General features: G+C 56.5%; 1 protein-coding gene across 3 annotated transcripts; it reads left to right on the forward strand.

The window, feature by feature from the left end:
* Nucleotides 1-5302: 5302 nt before the first annotated feature.
* Nucleotides 5303-18094, forward strand: AMPD2 (adenosine monophosphate deaminase 2). Of its 3 annotated transcripts, none has more exons than XM_058538712.1 (18): nt 5303-5704; nt 11482-11612; nt 11849-11979; nt 12623-12691; nt 12781-12892; nt 13151-13337; nt 13603-13744; nt 13856-13945; nt 14032-14161; nt 14329-14523; nt 14609-14740; nt 14932-15095; nt 15384-15510; nt 15602-15765; nt 16037-16157; nt 16390-16563; nt 16756-16866; nt 17022-18094. In XM_058538712.1, exons 1-18 carry the CDS (start codon nt 5695-5697, stop codon nt 17229-17231), a joined length of 2400 nt encoding a protein of 799 aa, XP_058394695.1. In that variant the 5' UTR covers nt 5303-5694; the 3' UTR covers nt 17232-18094. The 3 variants fall into 3 exon arrangements, with proteins under 3 accessions (XP_058394695.1, XP_058394696.1, XP_058394697.1); XM_058538713.1 differs by lacking the exon at nt 5303-5704 and adding an exon at nt 6324-6687; XM_058538714.1 differs by lacking the exons at nt 5303-5704; nt 11482-11612 and adding an exon at nt 6532-6687.
* The last annotated feature ends 243 nt before the right edge of the window (nt 18095-18337 follow it).

Here is an 18337-nt window from a genome sequence, read left to right on the forward strand (position 1 = left end):
TCAAACTTGCCTAATCAGAAGAATCATCTGGGATGCTTGCTTCCGTATTTCATCAAATCTTAGATGCCACTGATTGGAAGGTCACTCTGATTTCAAAGATGTTAAAATATATATGTTTTTAAAAGGGTGTGTTTTAGAATCAATAAGTTCTGGTAATAGTGCTAATTCCAGAGCCTGAGAAACTGTATTTTAAACTGATATAGGTGATTATCATCATCTGGCAAGTTTGAAAAACCCTGATCTAGAACAGTGGTTCTCAACTTTTGGCATACATTGAAAGGTACCTAGAGAGCTTTTAAAAAAATTCTGATTTAATTGGTCTGGAGTGCAGTCCAGGCAGGAAGATTTTTAAATTTCCTCAGGTGATTATAATGTGCAGCCAAGGTAGAGAACCACTGAGCTCAAAGGATTTAACTTTCTCTTTCCTTTTAGAGTGAAAGTATGCAGTGGTGGCCAGTTGGGAGAAAGTGGGAGGTAGAACCTAGGTCTCCCACATACCAGGTACCCTGAGGCATTGCTGATCATCTTCCTCCTCCCCACCACCTTTCAGCTGCGTATCTGGGTATCTGGCTGATGAAGCCCTCGGCCTGGAGAAACTCTCCCTGGAGAACTCGCAGGGCTGATGGAGAAATGGGCAGCCAAGAAGGTGCCTTCCGTGGTGATCATGTTTTCCCAGTCAAAAATTGCCAAGTGCTTGTTGGCTTAAGGGAAAACAGGAGAGTGTCTTTGAAATTGTGACTGTCTTGAAATCTTAGCTATAAGGTTTCAGTAATTATACCTCACCAGCCCTGCCCTGTCCTCCCCACAATATTGGTAGCTTACACACAGGCCAAAGCTGTGCTGAAGCCTGCACCCTTCAGAGCAAGGGACTGCCAGGAACTGTGCTAGACAATTTGTGTGGCTCATATCAGTTAATTCTCACAGTAACTTCAAGGTAAGTACTCTTGTCCCCAATTTACAGACCAGATAACTGAGACTTGAGGGTTAAGCAACTTGTTCAAGATCATATAGCTTAGTGAAACAGACAAACCAGGTGATCTTTCTTTCCACTACGCCCACATAAGCAGCCAGTGAGAGGACACTTGGGCAAAAAAGACAGGCAAGTGCATGAGCTCCCTGACAGCAGCACTTGCATTGTCAGAGGAACCGCTCACTTGTTTCACACGTGGGGAAAGCGTTTGAGCATCTTCCTTTTTCAGCTACCACCTCCGCAAGCTCTGTGCTGCGTCTGCTTGTTTCCTGGCTTGCTGGGCTCCCCATTCCCACTACTAAGCTGAGTACGGGAACTCCTGGCCCTTGCCTGGCCTCTGATTGCTCAGACGCACCACTATGCATGGACTGTTGTGATGCCAGCGACCTCCTGCCTCCCATCCTCAACTCCTGTGCCTTTCCTGTGGCTGTTCTCCTTATTATCACATTTGGGTTCAGTGTCCTGGTGGAGTAGGTAAAGCATGTAGGCGCTATTCCCATTTTAGAGGTGAATGAACTGAAGCACAGAAAGGCAATCCTCATATTAATAAACAAGTTAGTATCAGAATCAGCTAGAACTCAGGTGTCCTAGTTCACAGCCCTTATAACCAAATCATATTGAGTGGAAAAAAAAAATCACCATTTCTCAATGAATTTGGTCCTGTTTCCTGAGTTAAGGGGAGATCTCAGGATCTGTCTTACACCTAGTGGTAGGGATTGTGGGTAAACCTTTGTTCTCAGCTGGAGTCGGGGGAACATGAAGAATGAGGAACTGTCTTCAGGACTTTCCATTCCAAAGGAAGAGGTGGCGTAAATTTCACAAAGAAATGGTTAATTAAAGTGCTGGAGAATTCAGAGCTGTTTAAAACCTAGCCTCCACCCGGATAACGAAAGATAATTCTGCACACATCTAACTGTCAGACTGATAAATTCTATAGTAGAAGAGAGGAGGGAGCGATTGTAAAATGAACAGACTTTCATCGGAGAAGCAGAACAACAGTAGAAATAGGGATAGGCATTTTGGGGAAAGGAAAGAGCATGAGAAAAGGCATGGAGGCATGAGTACAAAGTGTGCTCAGAGAAGACTGGAAAGTTTGATGTGACTGGACTGCAGTGAAAGAGTGAAAGGTGCATGGAGGCGAAGGCTGGGAGATGAGGACAGGAGAGGGAAATTGGGGCTAGCCAGTGAAGGGCCTTGAATGACGAAGGGTTTAGCTAAAACCCATTGAAGACTTATAAATAAGTACAGATGGATACAGCTGCATGGTGCTATAAACAATGCTGGGTGATTGGGATAGGGAGGCTGGCTGCTGGGACAAGCTGAGAAACGAGCTGAACAGCTTGGTTCTAGAAAGATCTAGGCAGGGGGTATGGTTCAGGAAATTGTCCTGGGCAAGGATCTTTTTGAGGCTGCAGTTGTTCTCTCTCAAATCCGCTATCTGCAGAGAGGGGTCTGGCGTAGGTGGGAGGCTGACGAGTGAGCTGCAGGCCAGAAGTGAAGAGAAGCAGTTATTCAGAGAATTAACGAGTGCATCGTCAGTGGCAGCCCGGGGTTCAGGAAGGGCCATTGAAGGAACTATCTGGTGAATAGGCTAGGAGAGGAGGAAGCTATGTTTAGAGCGAGGGAAGGTCCCAGGGGCTCAAAGACAATATTAAGGCCCCAACATGAAAAAAGCTGGAGGCCTTAGGGGATGACTCACTCCTTCATTTCCCAAACTCTGTTCTGCATAGACAAGGAAACCCCGCTGAGATTCTTGCTGGTGGTGTGTGGGTGGGGAGATGGATGCCTGGCTGTAATCAGGGCAGACTTCCCAGCAAGGACAGCAGTGTGCCAAATGGCCCGGAAATAGGGGAGAGTTACAGGGTGAAGCGTGTGTCACAGATGGAACGAGGAAGGAGCGTGAAAGGACTAGTGAACTGGTTTGCTTGGGTAGGGTCGAGGGCAGGATTGACACCTATGGGCTGGTTAAGTAGGTAGGTCTGGATTGAGGGGGAATCCTAAAGAGACCTGGCCCAATGCAAGATATCACCCCTTAAAACTATGTCAAAATTTGCATTTTATCAGAATATAGATGATGTTCTACATGGTTACCTGGTGCTTGGTTTTTAATTTTGAGATTTATTTTATTATTCATTGTTGAGAGCCCAATGGCCTCAAAATTACTAAGGGCCCCAAGACCAATTTAGTCTGAGGTTAAGACCCAGGACAGTCTGTTGAAGGTGGGGTGTGGGGGCACTTACAGATTTTTACAGACTTGTTGTTTTCTATTCCCTTGATTATAAAAGTAATGGATATGCATTGTAGATAATTTTTAAAATGAAGATAAGTATAAAAAAATAAATATAACCATAATTTCATCACTCACAGAAATCATTTGTAAACTTTTTGATGTGTTTTTTTCTATGCATGTGTGTCACATAATTAGGGCCATAATGTATGTACAGATTTTTGCATCCATTTTTTTCTCCTAACTTTACGCTGTAAACATTTCCACCTCATTAAGAAATTCTCCAAGAACAATTTTTTTTTTTCTTTTTTTTTTTTTGTGAGGAGATCAGCCCTGTGCTAACATCTGCCAATCCTCCTCCTTTTTTGCTGAGGAAGACTGGCGCTGGGCCAACATCCATGCCCATCTTCCTCCACTTTACACTGGACGCTGCCACAACATGGCCTGCCAAGCAGTGTGCCTGTGCGCCCCCGGGATCCCAACCGGCCAACCCCTGAGATCCGAACCTGCGAACCCCGGACCGCTTGCGCCACCAGGCCGGCCCCCTCCAAGAACAATTTTTAATGGCTATATTTCATTGTACGTATCTGACATAATTTAAACGTTCCCTTATTATTGGATCTTTACGTTTCCAGCCTTTCTATGTGATAAACATTGCAGTGATGGACAACTGTGCATATTTTTCTGGCAGCTCTTTTTAGAAGAACAATTTCCTGAAAGTGGAATTACTGGGTCAAATAATATGACCCTTTTTAAGACTCTTGATTATATATTATTAAACAGCTTTCAGAAAGATTATGTCAATGTTTATGCCCACCACTAGTATATGTGTGTGTCCCACCTCACTAACTACACCCTTGCCTGCATTAGGACTTTTTTCCCTTAATCTTTGCTATTTTAATGGGTAAACATGGTATCTCCACTTTTTAGTTTTTGATTCTTTGTGAGGTGAACTTTCCCCCCATGTTTATGGAGGCCATGTTTTTTTGAGTTTGTCCAGGGTGAGGAACAGCAGGCACGGATCAATGGAGGTGGCACCAGATGCAGGTAGAGAATAGGGTTCAGGGTCCAGAATCCAGCCTGGGGAGGAGTGGAGGAGGCAGAGTTTGGGAAGGAATTTGACTATGGGGGTGGTGAGAACAGGGAGGAGCTAGACAAACAGCATTAGTACAACTGGGTGTGTGGGGCAAAGGGCTCCCACAAGGTGGAGAGAAAAGAAAAAGACTAAATGTTGCTAATACACTTAATTATGTTTAGTGAAGTCTTAGGGACTTGCCCTCACAAGTTCTCTTTAGGTGGGATTCTCTGCCAGTTGGGAGTGGGGGTCTGGTTGGGTGAGTTGTCTGCAGTCCCCAAAGCAGCCAACTCCACTTCTTTACAGGCTGCAAGGTGAATCAACCTGTGAGCGTGTCAATAGGGGACCAAGGGCGAGGACATAGCAAGACCAGTACATGAGAACTGAGTAGTAAGTACAGGCCAGGCACTGTTCTAAGCCCTCAACTTATATTAGCGCATCTAAGTCTAACCACCACCACATAAAGCAGGGTCTCTTACACTCACGTTACAGACGAAATCGAAGCAGAGAAGTTAAGTAACTTTCCCAACGTTAGTCAGGAAGTGGGTGGAGGAGTCTGAATTGAACTGAATTCAGGAATAGAATACAGAGCCTAAGCTTTTAACCAACAAATACAGAAATAAATGTGGGAAGGGTTAGACAGAATTGCAGGACACACCCTGCCTATCTACGCCTGCCAGAAGAACACAGACGACGGAAAGTGAGAATGCTGGGGTGGACTTGGGCTAAAAGTGAATCCTGGGACAGTAATAATAGCTCTATCTTATTAGGCGCTGACTTGGTGCCAGGCACGGGGCAAAGGTGCTTAACGTTTAATCCTCACAATCGCGCCTCTGAGTGAGATACGCGATTACCCCATTCCATTTTACTGATGAAGAAGCTGACGTACAGAACTTGCCCAAGACTCGGCCCAGCGGACCGCGGAGGGGCGGCTGTCCCTGTGGCGCCGGGAAGAAGGGAAACGCGGGGGCGGGGCCGGCCGGCCAGGGCGGGGCCTCGGACTTGGAGGGGCCGGCGGCCGCAGAGACGCGCGGCGGCGGCGGCGAGGTCTGGATGGGCTCGCACCTGTTGCGTGACTGCCCCACAGTCCAGCTACGGGAGTCCGGCCCCGAATACCCGGAGAGCGTGGAGAGAAGCCCAGACGAGTTCCGGCTCCCGCTCTCTGCGGAGCACGTGGCCGGCCCGCCTCTCCAGTGCGGGGCTGGGGGTCGGGACTCCCGGATCTCCGAGACCAGGGCAACGGCCGAGGTCGGCGGGGGTCCGCCTCCCGCCAGCTGGCCCTTTTGAAAGACTGCCTTACTTTCCCCATCTCAGGGCCAGGGCAGGGGCCCCAGCCCTCCTCCCCTCCCTCGCGACCCCGGCTTCCCGGCTGTGCGGACCGTGGCGGACAGCCTCCCCGGTCCCCCTCGGGGCGCAGGCAGCATGGCCTCAGGTGAGTGTGTTCGCGTGCATTGCGGGAGTTGTCTCTGGAGCAGACAAGTACAGTGGCCAGGGTGACAAGAGGGAGGGGGTCTCGGCACAGCCAGCAGACCTAGGGAAGGCGGCCAGCTCTTCCTGGGGAGGCTCTGGGAGAGCACTGCCTGAGTGTGGAAAGACCGAGGGAAACGTCACAAGACGCTGAGGTCTCCTTCCCAAACCCCCGGAGAAGCCCTTGCCTCCTGGCCTCCCTGCCTTCCTAGAAGGTAGCTTCTGCCGGAGAGTGGAATTTTCCCAAGACAGGCTCCTCCCTACTGGGCTAGGATTCTCAGTTCTACCCCATCTTCCCAGATCTGGGCTACCCCAGGGACTGGGGATCAGATAGAGAAGGAAAAAAGAGGGCTCTGCCACAGAGGGGCTGGGTTTTTACGGAGTACGCCTGCCCTGAGAGGAGTGTGTTCTGTGCTTGGGGGAGCTCGTGCTGGATTTCTATTTTTTATTCTTTTTTTCTCCCGGCTGGCTGGACCAGCTAGCCTGGACTTTAACTCCTTTGCCCCGGAGCCCTGGTAAGGGGCGAGGGCACCCGAGGGGGTTAGTGGAGTGCCAGGGGCTAGCCCTTCCCCATCTTGTTTTCTCACGTCCACTCCCCTGGCCTAGCTTCCGTCAGTCACTCTCCAGGGACCGAGGAAGGGAGGGGAGCGATAAGGGGCGGATATGGAGGCCCCCCTCCTCCGAGTTGCCTAGACAACATCAGAAATCGTGGCCAGGGCCTCTTCCGCCTGCGGGGCCTCTGCTTCCTGCATCAGTCACTCCCGCTGGGGGCGGGGCGGAGGAAGGGGTTGGATGTGGCAGAGCCGGCCCCCGCTGGTGCGGCTCAGACTACCCCCGCCGTCTCCGCGGCCCGAGCCATGGCATCCTATCCATCTGGCCCCGGCAAATCCAAGGCCAAATATCCCTTTAAGAAGCGGGCCAGCCTGCAGGCCGCCGCTGCAGTACCAGGTGAGTGTGTGCGTCCTGGCCTCGGGCACTGGCTCTGTCCCACCACCTCTCGCCCAGGCCACTGGTCCCCCAGGGGCGCCCCTTCTCCTGCACGCTCTCTGCAGAGTTACCCCTCGTCCTCGGTCCCAGGGACAGCTGTCTTGGGAGGTGGTGCTGGGAGGGAGGTGGGGTGGAGGGTGACAGGTTTTTTTGTTGGGGATGCTGTCCTCTAACGAGTGGGTGTGGGTGCAGCAAGAGGTGTGTTTGCACACGTGTCAGCGTGTGGATGTGCTAAGACTGTTTGCATGTGGAGTGTGTGTGAATGGAGTGGGGGATGTGTGGGACTGACTGGTTTGCGGACTGGCCAAATTGCTGGCGGCTGTGCCTTTCCCAGGCAGACTCAGGCTGTCTTCCTGCAGCTAGTTCCTCTTTCTAGGACCCCAGATCTCGAAGCCACTCACTGGGGCTGCCAGTGGTGGGGGGTTGGGGGAGTCTGATGTTAGGGCACACTCATGGCTGCTGGCATCCCAGGGCTGGGGGCTCAACTGTATCTATCGTTTGCTGATTGCTCCTTCCTGATCTGTCTTGTGAGCTTCCTGGGAAGTGTGGGGTGTCCTTGGGCTGGGCTTGAGCTGGGGCTCAGGCTGGGGCCGCTGCCCGCCTGCGTGTGCTCCTGCACCCTTTGGTTCGGCTCCCACTCTGGTAGGCATCTCTGCACCATTTGGAGCAGGCGGCGTGGTGCGGCTGTGCCATCTCCCTGAGGTCTCGGCTGCCTGGGTCTGTGCTTGTCGAGGGATATCTGCCTGCCCTCTGCTGCCCCCAGGCCTTGTGGCTAAGGAAAGACCACCCATGCTTTGGTGACCAGGTCAAGCCAGTCTCCCCCTGCCAGCAGCTGTCTGTATCTATAGCCTGATCATCCACCTCCTGTATTTTCTTATGCCATTGAAGGTGCTGGCCTGAGGTCTGTGCTGTCCTGAGGGTCTGTGTTCCTGTGCCCAGGTCTGTGCCATCCAGGGGGTGTGTCCCCTGGGGCTAGATCTGTACACCTTTGGGTGGTCACATGGTGGGAGCATCTGATACATGTATGTCAAAGCGTTGGGCACCTCTCTGCCTACTGAGGCAGTCCTGGCAGTGAGTGAGGGGGCTCCTGGTCAAGAGGCTAGATGGGGTGGCAAGAATCTTGGAGTTGGTGGGAGTGGCTGGGGAGTAGCCCTCTCTGGCTTTTGGTCGACTCCTCCTGGGTGAATGTGTGTGTGTGGTGCTGTGGCACAGACCCTGGGAGAAGGGACCAGCAGGCAGCCTGGCCTCAGGGAGTGTGGAGGTTACTGCTTGTCTGTCACCTCCAGTGAACCCTGGCAGTCCAGTGCAGCAGGCTGGGGGCATGGCTCTGGCTGCTGGAACCTGTCCTGGTCACCCTAGCATTTCTGTGGAGGCTGTCGGGGAAGACGGAGAATCCCCCTCCGCCCTTTCCCTTAAGGTTCTTATAGCTGGCCAAATAATTAAAAGACAGATTAGCAGAAGAAAATAATACCAAGTTTAATAACATGTATACATGGGAGAAACCAGGGAAACTGAGTTTCTCAACAAAATGGCAGAGATTCTCATCTTAAATACTATCTTCAGCTAAAGACAAAGGAGGTTATTGGGGGTAGTGGTTTGGAATTTCAGAGGGGAAGAAGACAATTCACATGGAGAGGGAAATATAAATGTTTGTCAGACAGTTCTTTACAGGGCCACCTATAGAGAATGTGGCTGGAGAGACAGAAATCACAATAATCAAGAGTATGTAGATTTAAGTCCTCTCCTTCCGTACTGATAAGAGTGTCCACAGATAAGGCCATCCCCCCCTCTTCCTAATACAGAAAGGGAGATACCTTTACAAATGGAGAGTTCCCTTATAAATGTAAATGTTTGTCTGGCAACTCTTTGCAGGGCTACCTAGAGAATGTGGCCTGGGAGAGACAGAATTTTTGATAAGATGGGCTTGTTAGTGTCTTTCCTATTGTAACATCTATTTTACATTATATTACAGCCATCATATGATAGTAAGTCCTTCCTGAAACAGGCCTTCTATGTTAAATTATTTAGGCAATTTGAGGGAGGTCAAATGTCCGTCAGAGAAAATAATCAAGGTAAAGAGATATGTTTCAGGGTAGCCAATTTTTGATCTCCCTCAAGGCCCTGGGCCACCCTGCTAGGAGAGGGGGTTGAGATTAGGGCCTATGGCTTGCTTGCACTGACCCGATACAGACCAGCCCTGGGGGTCTGTGGTTGGCCTTCGCTGGAGGGGGTTAGAAGTGGGGAGGAGTTGTGTAGGATCAGGGTTCTTGGGTAAGCAAGGACCTTAGGCTCTGTCTTACCCCTTTGGGGTGGAGCAGGTGCCCATCCTTCCTTCTTCTTCCTGCTCTGCCCTCTTCCAAGTAAGAGATAGCATTCCCCCATCTCCATCCCTGCCAAGTTCTGTTCTCTGCCCTTCATTGTTCAGTTGCCTTGGCTGTGCTGGGCCTGAGAACCTCCCACCCTCCCTGATAGGTGGGACTACACGTGGGAAGTGTTTGGAGAGTCCTGAAAGTTTCATAATCGCAGATTGTGGTATTCTACAGGACACTTGTGGAGCCATATCTCTGTGGCAGCTGTGGCTACGCAGGGCACGACCTGCTTATCACCCCATTATAGACAGGACTTCAAACCTCTGGGAGGTAGAGACTTGCCAGTAAGTGGAATGGAGTCAGACTCAAGTCCTCCAAATTCTAGTCCCTCTTCTCTGAAACTTCTCCTCCTGGGCTGTTGGTCCTGTCCCCAACGTTAGGCTTGGAACAGGGGTTGGAGGTCTAGGGAGCCATGCACCAGCCCCCTGGGCATGAGGGAAGCCCCTGCCTGGACTGAGCCACTTCCCCGACTGCCAGCCAGCTCGTCTCCCCAGCAGAGGCCCTGTCTCTCCCAAGGGACCCCATAGTCAGGGCCCCAGAGGACAGTGGTGAGCAAACAAGGCCACTGGGCAGAGGAAGCTGGCCTGGGGCTGTTGGGTATGGAGATGAGGGCTGATTACCCGCTTCTTTCCCCCTCCTACCCTTTGGCCAGCCAGGCCCTACCCACTCACTGTCCCCCAGGGCAGTGCATTTTAAGGAGGCTGGGGCCCTCCCTGCCAGCCTGCCTTGCGCGTATCAGCCTACCCTGCTCCTCCCTCTTGGGGGCCTCACTTTGGGCTAGGCCCTAGCACTATAGAGGTCAAGGCCCTGTTCAGCTCTGGGGTTCCTCTTATCTCCCAACTCTCATGCTCCTTACCTAGATTTCTGGGCTCCCCTGAGCTCCCCCAGCCCCCTGTCTGCCGTCATCCCAGGGTCTCCCCTGCATGCAGCTGCACTTGGTACAGCCCGTGCCAGCCCCTGAGCTGTCCTGGGGGACTGGCTGCAGCTCCACTCAGCAAACAGGCGGCCAGGGGCACGGGGCTGCTGGCCGGCGCTGCCTAAACTCCGCAAGTAGGACCCAGGCAGGCACCAGGGTGAGTGGGGGCTGGGTCCTGGATCTGGAGCAGGCACTTCCTCTTCCCTTTGTTCAGCCTTGGGACTGGACTCTGGGGTATTGGGAAGTGGGGACAGAGACTTTAAGGTGCGCTACCTAGGCAGAGCCTACAATCTGTCCCTAAGCCACAGTGGAGAGGGGAAAGGAGGGTGCTGGAAGGGCACACCCCTCAGAGCTGGCTGGGAAGCCAGGTTGGGTATGGAGCTTCCTGCTGGGAGGGTGGGGCTGGTGAGCCCAGGAGGGTCCTTCGAGGTGGGCTGGGCACTGAGGCAGCCCATGTAGTCTAGCAGCTTCACAGCCTTTAATGCTGGCCTCCTGGTGGTGCAGCTGAGGAGTCTGCCCTCCATGGAGAGAGGGCCTGGTTCTGCAGCTCCCTTTCCTAGGCCCTCCCTGGGGCCTCCGGCCCAGATCCTGGGGCCTCTGAGTGGTGCTGACTGTTTGTGGCAGCTCCCTTTGGAGGGGTAGCCAGCAGTAGGAGGGACAGGCTGGGGCCAGACAGCATCTTGGCAGCCCTGGGGTCCTAGGGAGAGGGCAGGCCTCTGGGGAGGAGGTAGGGTTCCTGCTGCCAACCAGGTCCTCCACTTCCTCTCCTCCTCTTCTTGAGGGCTGGTCCCCAGGTCAGAGCGGAGTGGCAGCTGTGGCTTCCCTGTGCTCTGTAGGTCTAGGATATCAGGTGCAGGCCCTGGCCCTCTGAGAGGAGGATCTGCTAGTCAAGAGGCAGGTCGGATCCTGGACTGCCTGCCCTGGAAGTTGTGGGCTGGGGATCGCTGGTGTGGCCAGCAGGTCCTTAATGAGCGCCTGGATTGTGTGTGTGTGTGTGTGTGTACGGCCACCAGGTCCTTAATGAGTGCCTGGAGAGAGAGGGTGTGTGTGTGTGTGTGTGTGTGTGTGTGTGTACGGCCACCAGGTCCTTAATGAGTGCCTGGAGAGAGAGTGTGTATGTGTGTGTGTGTCTGTGTGTACGCCTGTGGGAGGTACTTATGTGGAGGTTCTCATGGCCTGAGGGAGTAGCCCTTAGTCCAGGATTCAGATTCTTATTCCTGGAGTGAATGAATCCACTTGTTCTAGGGGCAGACTCAGGACCCCCAGCCCTGAGCCTGGAATGGGTGAGGAGTCCCCTGCTAGACTGTGAGGGTGACGTCCTTTGGGAGCCACACGCAGGCTCACTCCTCAGCCTGTGAGGAGGAACTGCCCACTTTCCAGGCCCTGGCCTCTCTCCAGGGCTGGCCTGGGCTTCCAGTGCGCCGAGGCCCTGCCCTCCACCCTTTGACCCTGGCATCACTGTCTCCACAGAGGCTCGGGGTGGGCTGGGGGCCCCTCCGCTGCAGTCTGCCCGGTCCCTGCCAGGCCCTGCCCCCTGCCTCAAGCACTTCCCGCTTGACCTGCGCACGTCTATGGATGGCAAATGCAAGGAGATCGCCGAGGTATCACCTGGCACCTCACCCCATGTCCCCCCACTGCTGTCCCCATGCCCTGTCTTTGCTCCCCATACCCCTCCACCTCAGCTGGCCCCTTACTTCACACTTGGCTGTGCCCTGGTCCCCCAGGCTCTCCCAGGGACCCCCAGCTTCTGCTGCCCTCACCATATCCCCAGACTCGGCAAGGGAGGGCCCGGGGGCTGAGGGCTAGGCCACACTGACCCTTCCTCCCCTCCCACCAGGAGCTGTTCAGCCGCTCCCTAGCTGAGAGCGAGCTCCGTAGTGCCCCGTACGAGTTCCCTGAGGAGAGCCCCATTGAGCAGCTGGAGGAGCGGCGGCAGCGCCTGGAGCGGCAGATCAGCCAGGATGTCAAGTGAGCCCCTGGCCCAGCCTGGCAGGCAGCTGTGGGGTGGGGGGGCACAGCTGGACAGCGTGTCGGGGGACCCAGCGAGGCAGCCACGGGGGGCACAGCCACACTGTGGGGGACACAGTGTGTGTGGGGGACACAGCCAGGCAGCTGCGCAGGGCGCAGCCGGACAGCCGCGGGGTAGTGGGGGACAGAGCTGAGCAGCTTTGGGGTCGTGGGACACAGCCAGGCAGCTGCGGGGTTGGAGGGCACAGTCAGACAGTGTGGGGTTGAGGGGAGGGGGCACAGGGTAGCCTGCCCAGCTTCTCTCTGTCTCTACCTGGACACTTTCAGAGCCCCATTCCTGTCCTCCCTTTGGGGCCCACTGGGGAGGCAGCATAGAGCAGTGGTATGAAGCGCAGGCTTTGGAGTCAGACTGCTGGGTTCTGGTTCTGTCTTCTGCCCAGTAGTAGGGCCTGGAACGTGTTGCTTCACTTCTGGCTCTGCTCCCTCATCTCTAACGTGGGGCAAGAACAGCACCCACAGTGCAGGGTTCTACAGCCCCGTGCGGACCACGAGTGACAACACATGCACAGCATCTAGCACGGTGCAGGGGCTTGAGAGCAAGGCCCTTGTCCTCTGCCTGACCTCTTGCCCCTCTCGCCTCTAGGCTGGAGCCGGACATCCTGCTTCGGGCCAAGCAAGATTTCCTGAAGACAGATAGTGAATCGGACCTCCAGTGAGGAGGGCAGAGGGGCGTGGGGGATGCAGGGCTGGGGCCTGTCCCAACGCTGGCTCCAACCCCTCCCTTGTATGTCTCCCTTGTAGGCTCTACAAGGAGCAGGGTGAGGGACAGGGCGACCGGGGCCTGCGGGAGCGCGACGTGGCGCTGGAACGGGAATTTCAGCGGGTCACCATCTCCGGGGAGGAGAAGTGTGGGGTAAGTGTGGGCAGGGCCTTGGCTCTCCATCCCCGCTGTCCCATTGGGTTCCCCGAGCCTGGGAGCTGGGTGGGGGCTGGAGAGGGCGTTTTTCTCTTTCCAAAAGTTGGAAGGACAGAGGGTCTGGCTGGGAGCAAGTTGATGTGCTGGGAACAAAATGGTCTGAGTGTTTCTGGGGTCAAGTCCTCAGGAAGGAGATGAGAGTGAGTCTGATCTGGGTCAGAGACCGAGGAGAGTGATCACGTGTCCTTGTCTTAGGTGCCATTCACAGACCTGCTGGACGCAGCCAAGAGTGTGGTGCGGGCTCTCTTCATCCGGGAGAAGTACATGGCCCTGTCGCTTCAAAGCTTCTGCCCCACCACCCGCCGGTACCTGCAGCAGCTGGCCGAGAAGCCTCTGGAGACACGGACCTATGAGCAGGGCCCCGACACCCCTGTGTCCGCTGGTGGGACCCCCTGTCCCTGCCCTATTCCAAGTGCCCTGGGGTCCAAGGCTCCCTGAGCTTGGGGCGCAGCAACCTCCGCCCTGCCTGCTTCTTCCCACACCCAGGCTCATTCCAGCCTCTTGGTGCACGAGGGGTGGAGGCAGGGGCACGAGCTGTCGTGCTGGGGCCTTTCATGTCTCTCACGCTCTGCGGGGCCTGTGGGCTGAGCAGTGGGTGATGGCCCGGAAGAGCCTTGGCCCTGACTCCACCCTCCCCACTCCTGCAGACGCCCCGGTGCACCCCCCTGCACTGGAACAGCACCCGTATGAGCACTGTGAGCCCAGCACCATGCCTGGGGACCTTGGCTTGGGTCTGCGCATGGTGCGGGGCGTGATGCACGTCTACACCCGCAGGGAACCCGATGAGCAGTAAGAGGGGTGTGGGGTGTGCTGGGGAAGCTGTGTGGGGTGCTGCATTGGCTCGGAGGCCCCCACAGGGCTGGGCTTGCTCTGCTCACCCAAGCTCCCCCTCCATGCCAGTTGCTCAGAGGTGGAACTGCCGTACCCCGACCTGCAGGAATTTGTGGCAGATGTCAATGTGCTAATGGCCCTGATTATCAATGGCCCCATGTGAGTACCTGCCTATCCCAGACCCTTGGCTCCCCTTCCAGCCTCCCTGTGGGCCCTGAGCCCTGCGTTGTTCTCCTCCTGCCCAGAAAGTCGTTCTGCTACCGCCGGTTGCAGTACCTGAGCTCCAAGTTCCAGATGCACGTGCTGCTCAATGAGATGAAGGAGCTGGCTGCCCAGAAGAAGGTGCCACACCGAGATTTCTACAACATCCGCAAGGTGGGCCCTCACCCGTGGCCTGACCCTGCACCTCTGCCCAGCCTCCCCCTCAAGGGCCTGGGCCCCCCCAGCCAGCATCCAGTTTGGGGAGTCCTCTCCCATCCCACTGCCCAGGCCCTAGACCTTCCCGGCCTCCAGTGGACCCAACAGCCCCCTGTTCACCCCAGGTGGACACGCACATCCATGCCTCGTCCTGCATGAACCAGAAGCATCTGCTGCGCTTCATCAAGCGGGCAATGAAGCGACACCTGGAGGAGATCGTGCACGTGGAGCAGGGCCGCGAGCAGACGCTGCGGGAGGTCTTCGAGAGCATGAATCTCACCGCCTATGACCTGAGTGTGGACACGCTCGACGTGCACGCGGTCTGTCCCAGTGGCATAGGGGCTGAAGGGCTGGGTCAGTGTGGGCTGGGGTCAGAGGTGACCTGGGTCTGCCCATCTCCTGCAGGACAGGAACACCTTCCATCGCTTTGACAAGTTCAATGCCAAATACAACCCTATTGGGGAGTCTGTCCTCCGAGAGATCTTCATCAAGACGGACAACAGGGTTTCTGGGAAGTACTTTGCTCACATCATCAAGGTAGGGAGGAGTGGCTGCCAGGCCCATGTACAGGGGCAGCGTTGGCCTTGGGCAGTCTTCCCCCTGACTGAGAGCCTGGGTGTCTGGGGGTCTTGCAGGGGTGGGTGAGGCATGAAGAGGTCTGACTGGGTGCAAAGACAGGGACGGGTGGGCAGCCTGAGTGTGACATTTGCCCCATGTGTGTCTCTCAGGAGGTGATGTCGGACCTGGAGGAGAGCAAATACCAGAACGCAGAGCTGCGGCTCTCCATCTATGGGCGCTCGAGGGACGAGTGGGACAAGCTGGCACGCTGGGCTGTGATGCATCGCGTGCACTCTCCCAACGTGCGCTGGCTCGTGCAGGTGCCCCGCCTCTTGTGAGTGTCCCTGGGAGTGGGAGGGAACATGGGGGCTAGCGCTGAAGGGGCCAGGGCCTGCCTCCTGCCCTCCTGGGATGGCTGACCCTCCTCCATCCCAGCCGAGCCCTCCGAGTGGAAGGAGGGGCCTTCCTGGTTCCACCCAGGGTCTGCCCAGCCTGGCCCACCCAACATGCTGCAGAAGCGCTTCTGTGATCTCGGGCCGAGCCCTGACACTTACTGGCCTGCGAGGTGTCCTCACACAGGCCCTGATCTGCATGTACCTATGTGTGTATGTCTCGTCTGCAGTGATGTGTACCGTACCAAGGGCCAGCTGGCCAATTTCCAGGAGATGCTGGAGAACATCTTCCTGCCGCTGTTCGAGGCCACCGTGCATCCTGCCAGCCACCCAGAGCTGCACCTCTTCTTGGAGCACGTGAGGGGGCGGCATAGGGCTGGGTATGGGGAGGACGACCTGCCTCAGGCCCAGCTGCTGCTCTGGGCCTGACCCCAGGATCCCGTGCCAGGTGGATGGCTTTGACAGTGTGGATGATGAGTCCAAGCCTGAGAACCACGTCTTCAACCTGGAGAGCCCCCTCCCCAAGGCCTGGGTAGAGGAGGACAACCCACCCTATGCCTACTACCTGTACTACACCTTCGCCAACATGGCCATGCTGAACCACCTGCGCAGGTGTGTCTCTGCTCACCCTGCTGTCTGCCACCCTCCCCCCACACACCTTGCTCTGGGCCTGCCCTGGGCTGGACCACCAGATCTCTGACCTATCTCTTGCCCCCATGCATGGACCTGATGGGTTCTTTCTCTGCCCTTGGGGCTCCATGGCTCACTCCTCACAGCCAAGAATCTACCCCTGCCCCTTGCCTAGGCCCACACAGGCACTGGCTGGGGGTCAGGAGCCCAGACGAGCCCAGGCTCGAGCTGACACTGTCTTCATGCCCCCCAGGCAGAGGGGCTTCCACACGTTTGTGCTGAGGCCGCACTGCGGGGAGGCCGGGCCCATCCACCACCTGGTGTCGGCCTTCATGCTGGCTGAGAACATCTCCCACGGGCTGCTGCTGCGCAAGGTCGGGGCTGCGCCCAGCCTCCCCTCCCGGTCGCTCACCTTCCCCCCCAACCCTTCGGGCCCCTTCGGCAACTGATCCTCCTCCTCACCCAGCCCCTAGTTAGGACCCTGCTCACTTCGGGCCCAGCCTGGACTCCCCTCCACCCCCACTGTGGCCTGTACCCCTCAGAACCAGGTGTCCTCCCCAGCCTTGAGGCCACCTGACAGGCCCCCCATCACTCTTGCCTACCCAGGCCCCAGTCCTGCAGTACCTGTATTACCTGGCCCAGATTGGCATTGCTATGTCGCCGCTCAGCAACAACAGCCTCTTCCTCAGCTACCACCGGAACCCGCTCCCCGAGTACCTGTCACGTGGCCTCATGGTCTCGCTGTCCACTGACGATCCCCTGCAGTTCCACTTCACCAAGGTCAGAACTCTACGGGCAACCAGGGGGCCGGGTGTTCTGGGACACTAAGGATACCTGGACACAGGGGGTTGGGGGGGGTGGGGAGTGTCTCAGGGCTGGTGCTGTCCCCTGCTGGTGGAGTCAGCGTGCGGTGTGGCGAGGAACGGCGGCACCCAGGGGCGCCTGTCTGAGAGGATATGGCCTGTCTGGCAGGAGCCGCTGATGGAGGAGTACAGCATCGCCACCCAGGTGTGGAAGCTGAGCTCCTGTGACATGTGTGAGCTGGCGCGCAACAGCGTGCTCATGAGTGGCTTCTCCCACAAGGTAGCACACCCGCCTGCCTGGACCTTGGCATCCTCTCTCCTCCCCTCCTCTGCGTTTGGGGAGGTCCCAGGGGTCTTGGCCTTGAGATGGGTCACGGCTGGGGTATCACCCCTCAGGGATGGCTGCAGCCCTGCCCGTCACTCCCACCCCTGCAGGTGAAGAGCCACTGGCTGGGGCCCAACTATACCAAGGAGGGCCCCGAGGGCAACGACATCCGCCGCACCAACGTGCCAGACATCCGCGTGGGCTACCGCCACGAGACCCTGTGCCAGGAGCTGGCGCTCATCACGCAGGCCGTCCAGAGCGAGATGCTGGAGACCATCCCAGAGGAGACGGGCATCACCATAAGCCCAGGGCCTCAGTGAGCCCAGCCCACACGGTGCCCGCCGCCTCTCAGCATCTTGACCACGTTTCGTCCTTGGACCCCTCCCACCCTGTTCTGGTCTCTGCATGTGTCCGTTCTTCTCTGTTCTGTCCTGCATGTTTCTGACCTGTATCTGTCCCTGTGCCACCCCAATGAGAGTGGTGCCCAGGGTCTGCTCTGCCCTTGTCTTGGCTCCGGTGGCACCTGATGGCCCAGGTTTGAGGGCTGCCCTGCCAGTGGCCCTGTCCCAGGATCCTCTGAAGCCTGGCTGTCCACAGGGGCTAGGGATGGTTGTCGGGGGCTGGTCCCTCTAGTCCTTAGGGTCCTGCTTGGGAAAATCTGAGCTTTGGCCAGGGCTTGGGGTTAGGCCCCTGTCTTGTTGATGTGCCTGAGGGGCAGTCAGTGGGGGCCTGTGCATGTCCGCTGTGGACACAGGGCTGCTGGGGGTCTGTCGGGCTCCAGCAGCTCTGCGGTGCCTAGAGTTGGGCTGGGAGCTCAGTCGTGGGCCTGGGTGCCTGGACTCAGGCCTTGGAGGTGCTGGACCACCACCTTCGCCAAGTCACTGCCAGCAGCTTCTCCGTCCTTCCTCCGGTCCACGTGCTCCTCTGGTATCAGCTTCCTGTGCTTCTGTGGGAGGGGGCAGCCACCCTGTGCGATGTTTGGGGCCACTGCAGCTGGAGGGTCATGGATCTGCCAGCAGCCCTGGGGGTGGCATTCCCAGTATGGTCTCCAGAGTTGTGACCACACCTGGACCCCGGCTGCTCCCCTGTGTTGTGTTCTGAACTGAGGCCTTTGCTGTGAGATGCAGTGTTTCATACCATCCCATCTTTCATAGTGCATGAGAAATAAACATTATTTAAGTAATGCGGCAGGTGGGTCTCTGTTGGGAGAGGGAGAGCTGTGGTGGGGTGGCTGAGGTTGGGTGCAGAGGCATTGTGGACAGAGGTACCGCAAGTTTTGAGGGGAGCCCCTGGGCTTGGCTGTGCATGCTTGTGCACGTGGAAACTGACAAAGGAAGCTGTGGGAGAGAGGAGAGGCCCCCTGGGACCCATCTGCTGCCCCCAGGCCCTCACCCAGCCGCCCCCTCTGAAGGGGACACTTCCCACC

Source organism: Diceros bicornis, chromosome 4, assembly GCF_020826845.1.
Source record: "Diceros bicornis minor isolate mBicDic1 chromosome 4, mDicBic1.mat.cur, whole genome shotgun sequence".
NCBI classification, from domain to species: domain Eukaryota; kingdom Metazoa; phylum Chordata; class Mammalia; order Perissodactyla; family Rhinocerotidae; genus Diceros; species Diceros bicornis.